General features: G+C 37.3%; 1 protein-coding gene across 1 annotated transcript in view; it reads right to left on the reverse strand.

The window, feature by feature from the left end:
• Positions 1 to 19,846, reverse strand: part of LOC104381715 (neural-cadherin) — a 61,886-nt gene that overhangs the window by 37,902 nt on the left and 4,138 nt on the right. The window contains exons 2-5 of the mRNA XM_086620990.1: positions 6,937 to 7,134; positions 5,830 to 6,055; positions 3,076 to 3,280; positions 916 to 1,027 (exon numbers count right to left, since the gene is read on the reverse strand). Of these exons, the coding sequence (XP_086477116.1) occupies positions 916 to 1,027; positions 3,076 to 3,280; positions 5,830 to 6,055; positions 6,937 to 7,134 (741 nt within the window). The remainder of the gene's footprint in view (positions 1 to 915; positions 1,028 to 3,075; positions 3,281 to 5,829; positions 6,056 to 6,936; positions 7,135 to 19,846) is intronic.

The raw sequence follows: 19,846 nt of genomic DNA on the forward strand, positions 1-19,846 counted from the left end.
AAAGATGAAACATTTGCATAAATTATACAACTGATACAAGTTAAATTAATGTGTTTGTTGGATCCTACCCATAACCTACAAATGCTAAAATCACAGTTACCAGAATAGTTACTGACATACCACCATTAGTATAGGGTAAATCACTAAGTAGAACAGTAGAAGGTTATAAAATCCTATCTACTAGGGAACAGCAATTTTCCTGTAGTTTAATTTCCCTTTTTCCCCCTCACAACTTCTAAAAAGTTTTTGTAAAAGTTAAAGACTAATATAAGGCTCTTCTACAACTGTTTAATTGACATAAATTTGTTTTATTGCCAAGACCTGCTCATTTCTTTAGAAACATTTTCAATATAAGATGTCTGCAGTTTACATAATCAAAATTTACTGAGCATCATCGTTTAAAGCTTAAGTTATTGGTTACATTGAGAACGAGCAAAGTCCTTTCCTCAAGCATCCAAACAAAATCTCATGTACAACGTTAAACCATGTGACAAGCTTTTAACACAGAAGAGCAGTATTCCACACAGCAAGCCCACAAATGGCTCTTACAGACAGGCAGAGGAGGTGAGCTGATGTGTCTGGAATGTCTGACCCATCACCCTCTTCCTTCAAAACAAGAAAGAAATGTTGCAATATTGCTACGCCTGCTGCTATAATGCCAACCACAACTGAAGTCCTGTTACTTCAAATTCCAAAAGAAGATTTGTTTCCTTTGTCTCTCAGCCCCTAAAATTGTTTAGGTTGTGGCAGTAGTATATAACTATGATCCAATTCTACAAGGTGCTATTTGCCTTCAGAGAGTTGCAGCTACTCATACTGGGGTAGGCAATTTTGCCTTATGAACTGAATTCTTATTAGTGGGAGGAAAAAATAATACTCATACAGAATGTAACAAATAGTTTTAGAAGTACTAACCTTGTAGAAGCGCAGTTGTCATAGTAACAGTTTCAGGAACACCAATTTTGCTGTAAATTGACTGATGAAATTCGGGGGCACAATCATTCACATCTGTGATTACAACCAAAACCTGAACGAAAAAGAGGGGAATGTTAAACAGCAAAGCGAATCAAGGCAATGACTTCATCGCTCTAGGAATATTGGATGGAAGAATTTCCCCAAAACATCCTTGAGGTCTTCAGAAGCTTTAGCACATAGGATAAGCCATTTTTCTTAGATTGCTCTTTTCCTGCTGAGAACCATTGAAATATTAGATTCCAAAATACTAGGAATTGTCAAGTCCCACTCCCCTACAGCAACGTTTTCCACTCACTCTTCATCTCCATTGATTATTTCCTATTACTAATTTAAAGGAAAATGGACTGTCTGCTTTCCAAGCATCCTTTTTCCATTATCTTATCTCCCAACACTTCTGTGATTTGTAACACTAAAAATTCTACTGCCAAGCTTATTACATTTCAGCAGTATAAATCTCCAAGACCAAGTTCTGAATTCAATTATAGTAGCGTAAATCAGACATAAATGGAACTGATTATGGTGAAACAACTAAGAAATACAATTCTGCTTCTAACAACTTCAAAGACGTTTTCTTATTGCTATGCCAAATATGAGCCCACAGTTGCACTGTTTACAACCCAAGCAGTAAGGAGTCTGTTAAACTGTCTGTTAAATTGGCGTGTTCAGAGGAGGGCCACAAAGATGATCCAGGGGCTGGAGCACTTCTGCTATGAGGACAGGTTGCAGGAGCTGGGATTGTTCAGCCTTGAAAAGAGAAGACTTCAGGGGAACCTAATAGCTGCCTTCCAATACCTGAAGGGAACTTACAGGAAGGCTGGGGAGGGACTTTTTACAAGAGTGTCCACTGATAGGACAGGGGGAAATGGGTTTAAGTTGAAGGAGAACAGATTTAGATTAGATCTTAGGAAGAAATTCTTCAGTACGAGGGTGGTAAGACTTTGGAATAAATTGCCCAGAGAAGTTGTGGATGCCCCCTCTCTGGAGGTGTTCAAGGCCAGGCTGGACGGAGCCTTGAGTAGCCTGGTCTAGTTGAGAGGCGTCCCTGCCCATGGCAGGGAGGTTGGATTAGATGATCTCTGAGGTTCCTTCCAGCCTATGCCATTCTGTGATTCTATGAAATTAGCCTTTATGGTGGTTCATACCGCTGCACTCCAGGCTGCCTGAAGTTGGCTGAGGTATTCTGCACGGCAGTGCAGCAGACAGACGTCCATCCTCCCTTATGTAGGTTCATATAAACAGGGAGATACAACCTCAATAGTTATGAGAGAGCATCAGTGTAAAGCAGGTACAAGTTAAACTATGTTTAGGCTAAATGTATTTGTAAAATCATCTCAATCCTCTTTCAAGTCATATTTTACCACTCATCATCTTGTAGTACGTAAAAGGGTCAACAGAAATTATCAGTCTCTGCTGCTACAGACACTGTTTTTTACACTGACATACTGTCTCTCTGTGTCCTCTCACTTGTTCCTAAAAATTCTGCTTCTATTCCCTCTGCAGTGTACCTCATTTCCTGTAGCAGGAACAAACTGTTATATTGCATACGTTTCCTAGCTGAGTGAATTCTTGAATTCAAACAACTGTAATAACTACACTTAGAAATATTTTTGCTGACAAACAGCTTCCTATAACATCATGAACCTTCATCTTTTAATATCCATGAGTCTTTATAACTTTCTCTTTTTACAAGTTCACTTCATGTTCTTGGTATGAAACAAATCATTTTCTGTTCTGCCTTTGGTTTAAATTGAAATAATCTCAAATATGTATCATACTTTATGAAGGTTTAGAGTAAGACAAAACCTCATGTTTGGCTTGGCCACATCTGTTTCCGTATCTTCCCAGATAGGGCCTAGGACCTATGATGGGATGGCGTATTGATCCCTCAGAAAAAGCTTTTTCAGCTTCAGCAAGAGTGAACTCTAAAAGCACCTAAATGAGCACTCAACATCTACCCATAGACAGAAAGACCTTTAAGATGGACAGTAGAATAGACAGCATGAGCTAGGGAAATGGGAGCGCCTAGTGAATCTGTACAGAAATCTGGAAAGGCTGAAGGAAAATGGAAATACATGAAGAATACCAGTAGTGAACACCTACCTCAGCTGCACTACTGAACTGTTCCTCATTTTCCTCTGCTCTGACCAAAAGAAGATACTGGTGTTGGTCACTCTCATAATCCACACTCCGAGTTAAACTGATATCTCCTGTTGCCTGATCAATACTGAATAGACCACTAGGATTAGTTAGCAAACTGTAGCTCAGAGATTTGTTTTGATATGATACAGCAGTGACTGTAAGAAAGCTGCATTTAAGAGAGGGAAAAAAAAAAAAAAAGAAGACTCTTAAGAAAGTAATACAACACACTGAAAGACATGACAAAAATGATACATATCGGACATAATAGTCCAATCCTGTAGGTCTGATCAGAGCAATACTCACTGAAGTCAGTCATAGCTGTACCTAAACACCAAATCCAAACATTTTGTTACACAGCAGTTCTATCATCTTGAGGTTAAACAGACAAAGACAGGATTCTCAGAAGCAGAAAACAGTAAGGATTAAAATCACAGGAACACTGGATTTCATTTTTGCTGCAACTAAATTTGCCTACTCTAACTTTATTCTATGGTAGTGATGGTTTTCAACCAGGAAACTAAAAGATAAAGCAAGACGCAAAAGATTCATTTTAATAACAGCATGGTAAGTTTGCTGCTGCAGTCTAAAGTTCCAATAGACAACTGCAGAAGGAAAAAAAACAGCCACTAACAGTGTGCGTGCTACAGGTCATACAGGACGTGTGTTTTTAGCTCCTGTCTGGCACATCTTTTTTCACTAAAGTAGAATGTGCTTAAAGTCTTCAAGTGGGACGAACACTTGCAGTATGAAGTAAAAGAAAAAAATAAAAAATAAATATTTTTAAAGGGTTTAAAAACTGAACACGAATTCCTCAAATGTTTGTTGCCTTATCATGTAGATTTCTTAGGAAAAATAATTCCATCTCCCAGAAGAATCCACCAACATGCATGATCCAGTGATAACTACAATCAAAAAGACAAAACTCAGTTTGTCTGAACACCTTTTTTTCCCCTTTGTATTTATGGAATCATAGAACCAAATCATAGAATCAATTAATTTGGAAAAGACCTTTAAGGTCATCGAGTCCAACCGTAAACCTAACACTGCCAAGTCCACCACTCAACCATGTCCCTAAGGGCCACATCTACACATTCCACGCTGCTGCTTTCTCACCCCTCAGGTGCAATACTGAAACAATGGAAAAGGTTGCTGTAGGTCTTTATCTCACTTTAGTCTTTTTCTGTATTTTCCTATGATGTGGTCTCACAGTCAGTTTCAGCCAGCGCTGAGACCATGTTCCTGCCAACAGGAATTATTTTGCCCTCCTTTTAACTCCCTACCCTGGCTGCATGTTCTCACCACCTCTCCTCTCCTGTCAGCACTAAAAATCACACAGCCATGCTGGCAGTACATTTAACAATCCTATTGAAAACTTACTTTGATTTTTTTTGCTTTGTCTTTCATCGGATCAGCCTGCCCATGCAGGTAGCATATTAGCAGCAGTGGCGGACCAAAGGAAGAGAAAGGTTTGGTAACGCTCCTCGGGTCAGCAGCAGTCTTAAATCAGCCTAAAATTGTGAAATCTCAAACCCAGAGATCCAGTGCATGACAGCAACTCTGTTTTCCTGCATACTTGTGTGACTGGTCCAACTTAAATATCAGAACTTTAGGATTCTACACAGATTTTCATGATTATTTCTGGTCAACGTGTAATAGGAAACTACTTTCACTGGGTGCATTGTTTATATTCAAACCTCTTCTGACATAATAATAACTGCGTTGAATACTTCATTCCTTTTAGATATTATGAAGTAATTTCACAAACTGATTCATTGACTATCATCTTAGGTGTACAAACTTATTTTTAAATAGTGACAGAAACCAGTTATAAAGAATTTCATTACTTTTAATCCTAAACATTATAGAAGCCAAGATGGCAGGTACCTGTTAGGCATTGTAGCGTTTCACAGTTCTTACATTTCTTTTACGCCTGTGTTATTTAATTTTATTGCAGTCTTAAAGAAAAACCTTGTTATCTGTTATTGACTGCTGCTAATTTTTTTTATCTTAACACACCTTGATTATTTAGACGCTGTAAAACTGAATGTTGCAGATTGAACAGTAAAATACAACAGCACAGATAATATAAAATGAATAACAGTTGAACAGCCACACAAGGAAGACGTTTACTGGACAAAAGCATTCTCAATTCAACTGAAAGAGGAAATGTTTTCCATAACAACACAGTTTGAGACACACACAATCAAGTATTCAGGTGGACCTATGTCATTAACATTTGCTGTGATATTTAGATCCACATGGTTAGACAAATGATGGAAAAATAAAATGACAAGTTTTGTGGGATCTTTGGTTTTGCTCATTTTGTCACGGTGACTGACGAAGACAGCAAAGACAGTCTTTTGTTCTTTTCTGATTTTCAGTTGATGGAGAAAGCACTTCTCCACATTTGACACATAAAATTAATATATTCTTTCACACCAGGATAACTTTCTTCATTATGTATCAATATCCGGTAATACTTTCCTTACAATTTTAAAAAGCAAGAAACCATAATTATTCCATACTGCTTTTCTGTATAAAAATGTGACTAAAAAAATACATCAAACGGTATCTTGATCACTTCTATTAAGAGATCTAAATTGCTACTCACAGTATGTATATATGATTCAGAAACAATACTGAGGCTTTGGGGAGATCCAACAGAAGTTACACTAGGAACACAATCTCACTGCCTTATTTTTAACTGTTACTTACGATTTTCCTTGTGGCATACTTTCAGGAACATAAACAAAGTATGATACATTGGTGAACTGCGGTGGACGAAATCCAGCAAGTATAGAAATAGAGGCTGGAGACCCTCTGCTTCCAAGTTTATCTGCTGCTAGCACAGTCAGTGAATACTCCTTGTCCCTCACCAATGGCAAACCTGTTGTTTTAATCCAGCCAGTGTCCTTCTCAACTTCGAATCTGTCTTCACCACCTACAAAGAACAGATCCATAAATTCTTGTAGCAAGAACATTTTTAGTTGATTACAATTAAGAGGAGAATACGGTATCAATTCCTGAGTTGGTTTTGGCTTAGAATCAGCATGCATACAAAAACTCAAAAGTTTGTTTAGAACTTAGAAATCACTAATTACATTCATGATTATATTTCTAAGTTGCATTTTACTTCTCTGGACAATTACCACTCCTCTTTATCATCCAGTACTTTGCTGTTGTTTGACACTAAATATCCCTTACCAGAAAATACCCTGCAAAAGTCCTGGCCAAGAGGAACAAATTCACCTTTGGAGCAGTACTGCTACTCCCCTTCTGCTTAGACAGTTTTGAACTATTACTGAAGCTTCTTTTAAGAGTCCCACAAAGAAAATTATTAATTAGTCTGTACTAGCTTTGCAAAACGAAGGCACAACCCAGACCCTTAAAACTTCATTAGAAATGAACCACAGGCATGACTCCCACAAGGGAGAAGGAACATTAACCCTCTCTGCCCAACCAACTGTTCTCCACATACTGCCCTATCTCACAAACAGGCAGTCCAAGCAGAGAGGTGCCGACTACTGCTGCCATGGCGACTCCTTTGCCAAGGCCCTGGGCAGTACTGATTGCTCCGTCCCCATCATCCCCTAAGGGACAATCTGGGCAGGAACCCAACTTTGCAGGAAGAACACACTTCGAATCTGGAAAATCTGTCTGTACCCTCAAAAAAAGTTAATTTTTCTCACATACAGAGCTGAAGGCTTACAAACCTTTTCAAGGAGGAAGGGAAGATTTTTCACTAACGAAGCTAAGGATAAAAGACAAAAAAGTCACAATAGTGATGTCTAATATACAGGGAATGAGAGAGTTAAAATTTACCTTCCAAAAGAAAATACTCTACAGCTCCATGGATCCCTTCATCTGAATCCACAGCAAGCAGCTTGTACACTTCAGTACCTCCCGCAGCTTCAGGGGAAACCACAGCCAAGAAGGGGAAGGGCTCCATGGCCCATTCAGGTACGTTGTCATTCACGTCTGTCACAGTAAGCAACAAGTGCACCAAGTACCAATCCTTTCCTAATGGTCACAGAAAAATGAAGAAATACTTAGACATTTGCTTACTGGCCCTCAGAGTAACAGAAACACGTATCAGTTCCTGAGTGCGTGTTGTCTGCAACACTGTTGGCATGCAATCCAGAAAAAACTTGGGTTTTAAGGCTTTTCTGCAATCAGCAGCATCCAGACACAATGGGAGGAAAAAATGACCAGCACAAGTACTGCTGAACTACAAGATCAGGGCCACCCATATTACATTCTACTAATGTCTCTTTTTAGGAAGCTCACACATTCTTAAATTTTCAAAATTTAAATACGCATTTTCTGAAAAGTTTTTTTGCTGAAGAAAAAAGGAGTATCAAGAAGTACTTTGTTTATGCAACGATTACAGCAACACTGAATTTTGAAAATTAAATTTTTGTTGCCAAAAAATTCTAACCAATCTACCCTAACTAGTGATTTTCCTGGTTAGAAAGTTCACCGAAATCCTCATATGGTTTTCACTTCTACTAAAGATTAAATGTTAAAAAATAAACAAACAAACAAAACCACAAAAACAAACTGCCACAGAACGGAACTATACAATTCTCCAAAAATCAACAAGAGAAGATCTCTAAAAATTGAGGAAAAAGTATTTGTTATACCTTTGACATTATTAAAACCAAGCAGTGAAGACAGTAAAGCTCCTAAACAAGTAATAAATATCAGGCAGGTGTTGCTCAAAAGGTATTAGAAAGGAAAAATGTCAGATTGAAGAAACTGCTCCAGAATCTCCAGCAATGGAGTTAAGCATTCCAGTTAAAGGAGGAAAAAGACTGGGAAAATACCCTGAGTGAAGAAAGTTCTTGAACACAAGACCAAAGGATAGGATTAACATCTTCATGTTCCAAAGAAAGCAAAGTAATACAGAAGACAGAGAGCCATTTTCTCCTTAATAAATTTCTGTACACTTTCAATTGCAAAAATGCTTGCTGCAATCACACACAGCTAGCTCAAACTCTGAAGCAATTTCGCAGGGGTAACACAAGCCTGTGACAAAGCATGTATTTTTTTTGTACTTGGTAATATTTATCAGTAACACCAGGGAGCACAGTAGAAATGCAACTTAGGACTTTTGGCCAGCTTGGCTCCAAGTGGACTGGCACTGAACTTGTAAAAAGCTTTGCTACAGAAGCCAACTTGAGCGTTCCTGCAGTCCATACTCAATGCCTCAGGCTCCCAAAAAGCAGTGCATGCACACCCTGTCTGACTCTGAACGCAGTACAACTGCATCGACGTGGCACTATGCCCCAGTTAACAAGCCTGGGGAAGTGAAAGGGAATGCCATCCAGGTGAAAACAGCTGTCTACATTTACAATACGATCTACAGGAACCTCTATCTGACGCCAAGTGGCATGTATAGTACATCATATCATCATCTGCCATCTATAAACAACCAGTAAGTAGACTGTCATAAGAAAACTCCTTGGTGCTGTGATTAACGAAGCCAAATGTAAGTTTCTTAGTTTAGATTCCCGAGACTTAAACCATCATGACCTTTGAGTACTTTCTGTTCTTATCCAGAAAATTCTCTTACTAGAAAAAAAGAGCATTGACCCCAGGTAATCGGAGAACAACTTCTTAGTTAAGCTTGTAAAACTGTATTATTTCATCAGAACTTTAGAACTGTAACTGTGAATACATCACTTTTATTTTCTTTCTCTAAAGAGCAACAGAAAGTGAATTGACAGTAACTTCTTAAATCCAAATTAATTTCTTTGTAATTATATCCTGTACTCAGAATCTAATGTTCCAGGGAACATTAGCTTAAGGTAGCACATATGAAAAAACAGTGTCTACAGCAAAACCAAACTTCTAATCTATCAAACAGTAAATCACAGAAGCAATCAATTTCCTGAAAAAACACTTAAACATGCCTTGCACCATTGTAGAACACGGATACATACAATACCTATTTTTACATTTTCATAGAAAAATTCTCAGTTACCACGTACAAGCAAGACAAGCAAAGTCTTCTCGACTCTGAGTTGAATTCTGTGTTATGTATTGCACTTCTGCAGTCAAGCGTTGGGAGGCTTGGTGTAAGGATGCTCAAATCAGCTTCTCTAGCACAATGTCCTGCATAACATTGTGTGTGAAGCCAAAGTTTCCGAAGAAAAACTGAAATTGCTTCATTACAAAAAACGACTGACACTGAGGTGTGATTACAGCAGCCCACACTGCTATTGTGCTGTCCTCACAGTCACCCAGGTATAATTCTCTCCAACATTTAGACAGACTCTAAAAGCAGCTGCATGCTTTCTCCTCTGCTTGCAGATGCTGTTAAACTGTGTAGCACAAAAGAAGCTAGAAGTAGCATCAAAAAAAACATCCAAAAATCATGATACAAAATGCAACAGCATGGATATAATTTTCTGCTACCATACTAAACAGAACCAGATGAGTTTCAGAGAGATGTGTTTCATGTTAGCACGTGCGTTCCAAAAGACTCAGGGCAGCCAGTTCAAGACACCTAAAGAAACTGCAGAGGAGGGAACTTGTTAGATATTGATCTGAGTCTGAGGTTGAAATACACCATGGTGACCCACAACAGGGTAAGTTCTAAGTGAGAAGTGCCAAATGAGATCAGTGTCTACTTGAACGCTCCAAAGATTTTAATTAAAAGGTTGTCCAAAAAGACTAAGTGCATAAAGGCAGAAGTTAGTGTCAAAATTGCCTGTCTTTTCTCAAAAGAACAGGTCTTGTTGAAGTTGTCCCAGGTTTGTAAATACCCACTTAGCTTAGTTTGCCTGGGCATACTGCAGGCTTAAAATAGCAAGCACTAAATTAGAAGCTGCGTTAAGAACCTTTGAAAATCTGCCTCTATAATAACAAGATCTATTGAGGATTTGAATGCCATCTTGGTAACCCTGTCTGGAGTAGAAAGGTTACTGATCTTTGTTTCTCTGGAGTCTGGAAATCAATATCCTGATCAACCCAAGAACTCATTCTGTTTCAAGGTTGCTAAAGTTCCTAACATGCATTTCTTCCTCTATCCAAAAATAAATCACAGTCGAAGAATAACTGATTTTTATTGAACAAGGAGTAATAAATCTGGATACAAATTCCGCTCTTGTCACTTACTGGTTGTCAGTTCACTAAACATTAATATGCTGGTACTTAGTACATAAGTATAACTCAGAAATTTTCCTTGTAAGGAAAGTGTGGAAAACTGCATCAGGACTGAGATTAATCCTCACATGCTCTAGTAAACTTTATTAATCAAAACCTAAAAAGACTTGGGCATGTGCCTCCAGGTACTTGTGTTTTAAAAGTTAAGAGACCTTAATGTCATCTGACATCTTGGCAAGATCAAAGCTTTCAGCAATATGTTGGTTAGCTCTGAACTGAATACTCTTAACAATTTTGTTAGGATAGTGAGCAGGAACTGCAACGCACGTCATCAAAGAGACAGGCGAAAGTGCCTCTCTTGACCAGTACACGTAACCACTGCCTATGACCTTACAGATCTTATTGGTAGGTTACCTTCTTCCATCAACCATAGGCATCTGATTCACAAGCAAAAATACTAAATAAATCATCATGATTTCGCTTTCAGATAAATGCAGTCTGGAGGAAAATTACTATAAGTAAGTATTCCCTTGACTATGTACCATATATCAAAGCAAAAACTGTAACAGAAACACCAAACAGGACTGTACTACTCTGCACAGAGACCTACAAATGTGACCTGACAACTTGTAGAAACAACATCAGGGTGTCCAATGAAGCATGATCAGACAAGGACTTGCCAGAGGACGACGAGTGTGATGAAGAGATTGACATGGACAATAATGTGTAATATATGTATGTCTAGCAGGACAACACATTAAGAATTTCAAAGTATATGTTCATGAACGTGATTTTTTTAAAGCATGGCTCCACATTCTAATGAGCACAGCAAATATTTAAAAGTTCTTCATTTGTTGTAATTATCATTACATACACATTACAAAACACAGTCTCTTCTTTTGTAACTGACATAGCTGCTTTCCTATGGAATAGGTGTTTTCCTTCAGAATGGAGCTTAAACTGGACCTTTCACTAATTTTTAATAACCTACATGAAATCAATTTTCTCCACTGTTTATGAAAATGATTTATGCTTCAAGGCAGTGGAAGGAAAGAAATTTTAGAAACATACTTCTCTTGATAGTTAGGGTGTCTCAATGCCTCCTTCCATCAAAACACTCACTTATATGTATCTTGCAGAAACATTAATTATGCATGCACATCAGTATAGTAATAGTAGTAGGACATTATTACGTATGTGCATTCATATATTATGATTACTAGTAGTTTATTAGTAGTATATAAGCAGTATATGTGCAGTAATATAGCTACATTATGGGAGAAATAATATGTTACAATTCCACTCACAATCTTAGCAGAAAACAGCTTAAAACTGCTAATCCTCTGTGGATTTGGGTTAAGTCCTACAAACACACAGACAGGTTCTACTTAAATTATCTGTCCCGAATACCAGGCCCTGATGACAAGCAGAGATACCTGCAACTGTATTCAGCAGTGTAAATCAATCCACTACCGAGATCCTAAGTCAGGAATCTGACACAGGCTTAATTATCCCTAAAGGAATTTTCTGACTGTTTCATAACGTGCTACTAATAAGAATTTCCTCAATATTAAACACTAGATACTTGACTTCCAAGTCGGGCATACCCTAGATCTCTTACACAATGTGACTCATTCAAAAAAATCCTACTCAAAGAATAGTTCTGCCAGTTACATTGTTGGCACACATGCAGATTTTGCATTTGACAGATTTTCTTCTCTAGCTTCAGACAACAGAAAAATTTAACTAGTTTACTCACAAATAGTGAGCAACAAAAGATAAAACTCAAGATGGCTCTTGCTGCACATAAACATGACAGTAACATAACACTGGAATATCTTACATTAAAAATTAGTATTTTCAAAAGTCATATAGAAAATAATATTTTATATTCAAAAGAGTAAAATCATCTTTTAATTTGATCAGAAAGTATTTTTTTCTTATTATTTTTCTACACTACAGAAACTAATGAAAACAGATTCTGTGAGTAGATTGCTTTTCCCAGATATTTGCAAACACCACTCATTTGCCCTTTGCAATATCAAACTTAAGCCCTCTCTACAGCTCTCTTTTCAATTTATATAAAAAATTAAAACTAAAATTATAAAATCTAGTTCAGAGGTTTTTCCCTACTTTAGCTGCTTAATTCCCTATTAGAGTCAATTCATGTATCATCAAAAATCCTTCTTAGGGCAGCTCATCCTGAAGTCTGCTTTTTCTCTGATATTCCCTCCAGTTAGAATTACTTCCTTTTAACTTAATATTACTGACAAAAGCTGCAGCACTGAAATTCACTCCTTATCACCAAAATCAATCCTCATAATCCACTGCTCAAATCTCATCACAGGTATCTACCTATAATTGCTTATTTTTCATGCCTATCTGCGGTTGAAAACTGATAAACAGAAGGATTTATTATACTGCTTTACTCGGAATTCAAACTACTTCAGGTAACATAATACACCAGCTGGCCCAAGTTCCTGCTCACCAGAAATATATGATATGCCATGACTCACAATTTTCAGCATTTGAAAAAAAAAAAATAAGCAAACTACTAACTGACTTGCTGGGAAGTTTGACCATGCCAAAAATGCTCTTCAAAACAGCAATAAGTAACTAAACAAAAAAAAGAGTAGAGAAAGAATCTCTAATATATCTTTCTGTAGATCTGCCTGTAGGCAAATTTCTAGATGAATGCAGCTAATGAAATCCGTTCTCTACCAACATACCATGGATTATATCAACATAATCCAACTCCTGGTTTCTACAGCAAGAAGCATTCCAAAGAACGTAACAATTTCTCTGCATAAGGTCCGTAGGTGGTAGGACTTCCATTGGTTTACGTCAGACTAATTTCCGCGCTACATCTGTTTAACCTTTCAGTAGACGTAAAAAACATCAGCACCTCAGCTATCTGAGGAAACTGATGTAGTAAAATCAGAATTACTGTACATCCAATAACATTCCTTCAAGTCCACAAGGCCCACATCATAACACCAACAGGATTTGTGCAATATCGAAAATCTTCCTCGTTTAAGACAAAATTCACTTTTTTGAAAGGAAGTTACTTCTCCAAGAAAAAGCATGAAAATCTGTTATTGAAATGCCTTTCGGGAAACAGCAGTGCAGATCAAAGACAGTGTCTGCTGTCAGCCTCCTCGCTAGGTTCCTTTTTCCAAATCTCCACCATCAGAAGGCAGATAGTGCCTCATTAAGCACAGTTGTTAAGATTGAGACGCTTTAATAAAGGCAGAGTTAAATATATAGGAGAAAACATAACACTCGTTCAAAGTTAGAAATTTCATCGTTTGGTGAGATCCAAACTACATTTGTATAATAAAATAAACTGTTCTCACTAAATAAAAAAACAACAAAAAGAACAAAACCAAACACAACAGGAAAAAACCTTAATACTCATACACTGTGAAGACTAGCATACATACTTTGTCCAAAAAGCTTAGGAAAATTTCTAATACATGAAAGAGAGTTTCATAATCTCATAAAATTATCAGCATTTTTTCATGTCAAATTTAAGACCTATAGAGGGGCTTAGTATATAGACAGAACAGAAAGCTCTCAAAATTTGGAACCTCTAGGTGAGCCCAAGTTAAAGACTTGTCAAAATTGAAACACATACTGAAAATTACAAGAAGCAACCAAATATCTTGATCGGATATTTGTTCCTTTCTTCTTTAGGTTCTTTAATAGTTCTCTATGGCTCTACCAAATCCAAGCTTATCCAAAAAAGCTCCTTTGTGGTATTCACCTTTTATTTTCTAGAAAAAGATTTCAATGTAAAAGAACATGAACTAGCTCCTCCAAGCTGATATCGAAGTCGGGTTATAAAGACTCATTGGATTGCACAACAGACACTGCAAGCTGATAAATCCTGTCATTTCATACAGCAACTGAAAAAAAATACTCCCCCACTCACGTATATTGTTACACCAAGGGTGGCAGGAAGGAGGAGAGGGCTTCAATACCTAATCATTCAGTTAACAACAACTTTTGCATGTTACATTGGTTAAACCAAGCCCTGAAAGTCATGCATGCTGAAACAGTTTGATGGCAATTTCAAATACCGTAGGCAGGAGTTGCCTCTAAACCCCATCCCTTTTCACCATGTCAAATTATAAAAGATGCTGTCAATCTGGGAAATCCAACGTATTCTCAGACTTCTGATTTCATTAGGATTATATGACTGTCTTTTCTCTCAAAAATCCAGTGGATACTTCTATAAGACAAGACTTGAAAATAAAATCTTTGTATTCGTTAAAAATGTAGGCTTCTCTGCATCAGTGTAATTGATAAAATTGACAATGCTGGACATTCTGACTGAAAAAATCTGACAATATAGAACATGTACTTGACTGAACATGTCTCTACAATTGTGGACAAATATTATACATTCCTTGAATGTACTGAGGGAAGAAGTATTACATTATCATGATTAAACAATAATGGGTGAGAAGCTAGGTTGCTCCTGGCATTTTTAGGTCATTTCAATTTATTCTTAAAAGGAGATTATGAGAGTGTTAAAAGTCTTGCAAGCCTTTAGGTCAACATCGCTGTTACATTCTGGTCTACATTTATCAGCCAATTAAGTATCCAAATTAGTATTTTTATTATTGTTTTTTAAGTTCCTCTGACTTCTAAGACTTTTACCTTAAACAGACAAATGTTTTTTGAAAACTCAGAGGTTTGTTATTTGTTTGGGTTACTGCAAGTGAAATATTTTGGGTTTGGTTGAGAGGACATAGTTGTTTTGAGGAGGCTTTGCAAATATCATACTGAAATCTTTTAATATGTATCACTCTTGTAATATGTCTTTATGTAAAATATCTACTGACTTAAAGTTTGGGAAGATACATTTCCATAAAAAACTATCTTAACGTCCTAAGCCTCTAGCTGCAATCAGAAGAGATTTCTATTCCCATTTTCATACCGTAGCATGAGATAAAAGCTACTGGTGATTATACTCTACCTTTCAAATAATACAACAATTATGCACGAACATTTCTCTACTGTCATTTCTGAAAAGTCATTAAGTGTATGATGGGCTACTTTTAAGAACAGTAGTTTGCTCATTCAGAAAACATAAACCTTCTAAAGAGATAACTTTGACGGGCTGAAGCCCTGGACAGCCCCCATTCCCTCCTAATATGCTTTATCTTTTTGGCAGATAGAATAATGACAGTCTGTCATGTCTCTGTTCCTTACTCTCATCTGGCTTTTGAAAGAGAAGCTCAAGCAAACCAAAAAACAAAAGTAAAGAAAGCATCAGAGGAGCTAAATGATCATGGCAGAGTGGATCTTAATATAAATTACCAATTAAAAGAGAGTAAAGTGATAACCGTGTTATCAGGGACTTCCCAGTGTGGTATCCATCTGCTGAGAGTGGCAGACAGAAAAACCAAACATGCCTTGATGTGAAATAGCTGACTATGAATGAATAATCACAACAGACATCCTTAAATAACAAATCATATGTCATAATAAATGATTATTGATTGCCAAAAAGCATTATCATAAGGAGGGAACTTGGCTAAAGAGCTACTGAACACCTGTAAGATGGGAAGTTCTCTTGAAATTTTCCTTAGAATTTCTTTGGGGAAAAACTGGTTTGTTTCTCTGTAGCCCATCATGTGCAAGGCAATTAAAAAAAAAAAAAAAAAAGCCACCACAATCAGTAGCCTCAGGAACACAGCCTGTTGTGCTTCTTTGTATCATTATGCAAAAAAAAAAGTATTTTGAACTAACATAATCCGGACTCCAAACTTAAACACATGACAGACAGGAAATAATTATTAATTTTAATTTTCTAGAAAAAGAAAATGAAAAAAAGAAACCTGACCATAGCACATCATGTATCAATACTTATATGCATCATCAGTAAACCGAAGCCTACTCGTACCACATAGAGCTCTTCTCAGGAGAGCTACGGAAAAGCTACAAACTGGTATCTGCTGAGAGCACTGTTATTACAGGGAGAAAGGACACTAGGCTGTAAGATTTCACCAACATTTTTTTTCAGCAGGAAAGAAAGAACGCAACGAAGAATCTCAGTTTCTATTTCAAACTGCGCTGAGCAATAAGCTGCCATACAGACAAAGCCTTCCTTATTTATTTCAACCCTCTTCTGCTCTATCGCCTCCAACTGTCCTCATCCCAAAGCTGGGGCTTCCTTAACACTGACTTTTACATGCAAGCTCCATTTAAAAAGTAAAAAAATTTTATACATGTAAGATTAATCATCTAAAGCAATCAAATTTCCTATTTAAGAATTATGACCTCTTTTATCAGAAAAAGGAAAAATGAAAGCAGAGTTTATGCCTGAAACACTGTATATTATTAAATGAATAAAAAGGAAATTGCCTTCAAAATATTGAATCTGTCCCCTGTTTACACCAAAACAGTCTGAAGTCAAAGGAAAATTTACTGTGGGCTAAGTCTCAGTCTCTCTTTTATTATAAAACCTAAACTCGAACATACCAAGAAGGTTTAAAGATATTCTATCTACAAATTTGGGCACTACACTTCTGAGACTAACTGAAAAAAAAAAAGAGAGGTTAGGAAAAACTGAAAGAAAACTATTTCATAATCAAATAAAGTGTAACTTAAGTGCCATGTCAGTCAGAGAATCAATGTCCAGTTGGAGCTGCTATGAACCAGCTTTGAAGAAGATCCTATCCGTGTGTTCTACAATTTACTACTTCCATCAGATTAAAAAATTTGTGCTGAAATTGAATTAGATCTTAAAAAAAAAAAAAAACACCACCACCTTATTTCTTTTGCAGAAGCTGAATGTTTGAGATGATAAACAGCTAAAAGATCTAAACAGCTTTGGTGTTCAAGTCCCAGTAGTCTCACAAAGATATTTTTACTCTGCTTGGAGTAGAAAGCATATAGTATCAAAACATTCAGACTGAATAAACATCAACATGGTGCTCTAAAGCTTCCCCAGACATTCCTTTCTACCACAAATAAGGAAGTTCCAAACCTATAAACACGCATATTTGTCCCAAACACACACAGAACTTATATGGTCTTTTAACTTAATAGCATGAGACCCATTGCAGTCTAACCAAACACATCTGCTGGATAATAGATGATGATTTCAACTTAAGCCCAGCTTGATGTGTAACCATTAACATGGTTGTAACTCATAAAAGAGGTAATAAGAATTGTAAAAGACAAAACATTACTCAGAATCTACTTAATTCTGAGATGATCCACACAGAATCAATACAGCTAGTAAGGGACTAAGGCCTCACATAAAATTAAAACAGATGATCCTTGGCTTCCAAGTATTAAAACCTTCAAGGTTTAAAAATATGCCTATCACTAAAAATGGTCTCTCCACTCTATATGTTGAAATTAAACAGGATAAATATACTTAAAATATAAGTGACTGCTGCTAACTCTTTGGAAGGCATGTCAAACATCACCCTTAGTAAATCCTCTGATAAGAAAAAACAAACGACAGGGGATTACAAAGCTAATGCCCATGGATGAAGTAAGGTCAAAGGAGCTTGAGACGACAGAGGATTAGAGAAAAGGGATCTTCCATGCACTTCCCCCAAGCATTAACGGAATAATAATGGCTCCTTCTCAAATTAAATGCTAGCTCTACGTTAAAATATTAACGTGTATGACAGTCTAAGAAATTTTACCTTCTGTTCACTGGGTAAAAACTTAAAATAGTATTACACTTTTGTGAAGACTAAATAAATTGTGTCCCAATAAATGAAATAGGATAAAATCTGAAATGCTGTACAAAACGTGAGCATGACCATCACTCCTTCCAGGCAAGGTTAACTGAAGAACACAGCTCAGGGCTGGGTGAAGAGTGAGGCCGCTAAAGGAATTTGCTCATCAAGCACCATGTGCCAAAACACATGTTCATGAAGTTAAGCCCTGAAATTTCAGAATTCTGTTTAGCTTGTTGCTCAAACTAACGTACAAGTTTTTCCTGGTGTTTCTCTTTGGTTTGAGGTTGTGGGGTTTGTTTGCTTGTGTTTGTTTTTTTTTTTCTTTTGACCAACATATTTGTAGAATTACAGAAAATGTAAATATTGTTAGGCCACATTACAATTTCAAATAAGTGGTTCCAGCTCTCTTAAGATTAAATTTTCTGTCCAACGTCCAGGCAGAGCAGTTTAAGCTCCTAAGGCAGTCAGTGGACAGAGAATATTTCATACAAATGCACATCCGCTAATGCTGAAGTTGCAGAATTTAATTGCCAAGGAGCAGCAAGGACAAGCTGCTCTGCAGGGTAAGGTCAAATGGGAGGCAAGGACAACAGAAAGGCTGGCAGGGACCTCACTGGCACTGAGCGAGAAGAGCAGAGCCAGCCTGAGGTATAAACCTGATTCATCCAACAGCTCAGTGGCTGCCAGACCAAACGCAGTGATCAGGTGTGTCTTGGGTCAAGCAAGAAGCCAGGTCATCAAGGCAGCGTCAGGGTCAGCACGATGCACAGCCAGGTACAGCACACCCCGGGGGAGCTGGGGAAAGGAGCTGAGCTCAAGCACAGCCCCCAAGACACGGGGCAGAGGCCACAGACAAGGCTGTGACAACTGTCTGATCCAAGGCTAGAAAGTCGCATGGTGTCAGAGCTGGCCTTGCGGAACCCGTGCTGTAAAAAAAGGCACTTACCACCGTAGGTCCAGATTTTCCTGTTACTGCTTTCCACTCACTACTGCTTCCAGAAAACATATCAACTATGTTAAAGCTAAGTCTACAAACTCTTAAATGGCCACAAAAAGATACACTGTAAATACACAGAACTAGTAACACATTATTTCCTCTACAGATTGCAGTTAATTTCACTGCAGCACTAAAATACACAAAGTAATTATTTATTATTTCAAAGAATACCAAGCAAATTATGGAATTTTTTTGCCATCTAAATTTAAAAAAAATACATCATTGAATTTATGATGAAATATATCCAGTCAAAAAATAACTACAGCATAGCACTGGTAATGACAATAGTGATTTGCCCACATCACTACAATAAATCTTAAGAGTTCAACTGCAGCTTTGCCAAAAAAAAAAAAACAAACAGTTGTTCACACTGCAAAGCTACCCCTGACACAGGAAAATGTATACTAAAGCCAAGCCTATGGTCACACCTGATGGTTCTACTAAGAAACACTCCACGTAGTGACTAGTGAATCTAATACATTGGTCGTTACTTTCCATCCCAAGTGCAGTGAGCTAGGTGAGGTCATACCTTCAATGAGCTGCAACTCAGAGTGAGAAAACAGTTGTTCTTCTGTGAACAGCTGGAAGATTATCTGGATATTGAGATGCTAAAGGTCTGGTTGCATCTGGAACAGTATTGACTTCAATGGAACAGCAGCCCTGGACACACTGCTGTGTTGATTATCCAGGACAGAATTGAGGGGAACCAAACAGAAAGTATTCAAAATTCTGTTTTAGCTAAAAAGAAAAAAATAAACAAACGTGCAGCCTGCCACATATCTTTGGCACTCCTCTGAATAAAAATTAATTCAGGAACAGGACATCTGCACAGTCCCATTTATGAACTAAAGGGTGAGGGTTGTCACATAAACTAAGAACAAGCACTGCTGAATGTTGCCTTACTCCCACAAAC

This window comes from Tauraco erythrolophus, chromosome 15 (assembly GCF_009769465.1).
Source record: "Tauraco erythrolophus isolate bTauEry1 chromosome 15, bTauEry1.pri, whole genome shotgun sequence".
In the NCBI taxonomy this organism is placed as follows: Eukaryota; Metazoa; Chordata; class Aves; order Musophagiformes; family Musophagidae; genus Tauraco; species Tauraco erythrolophus.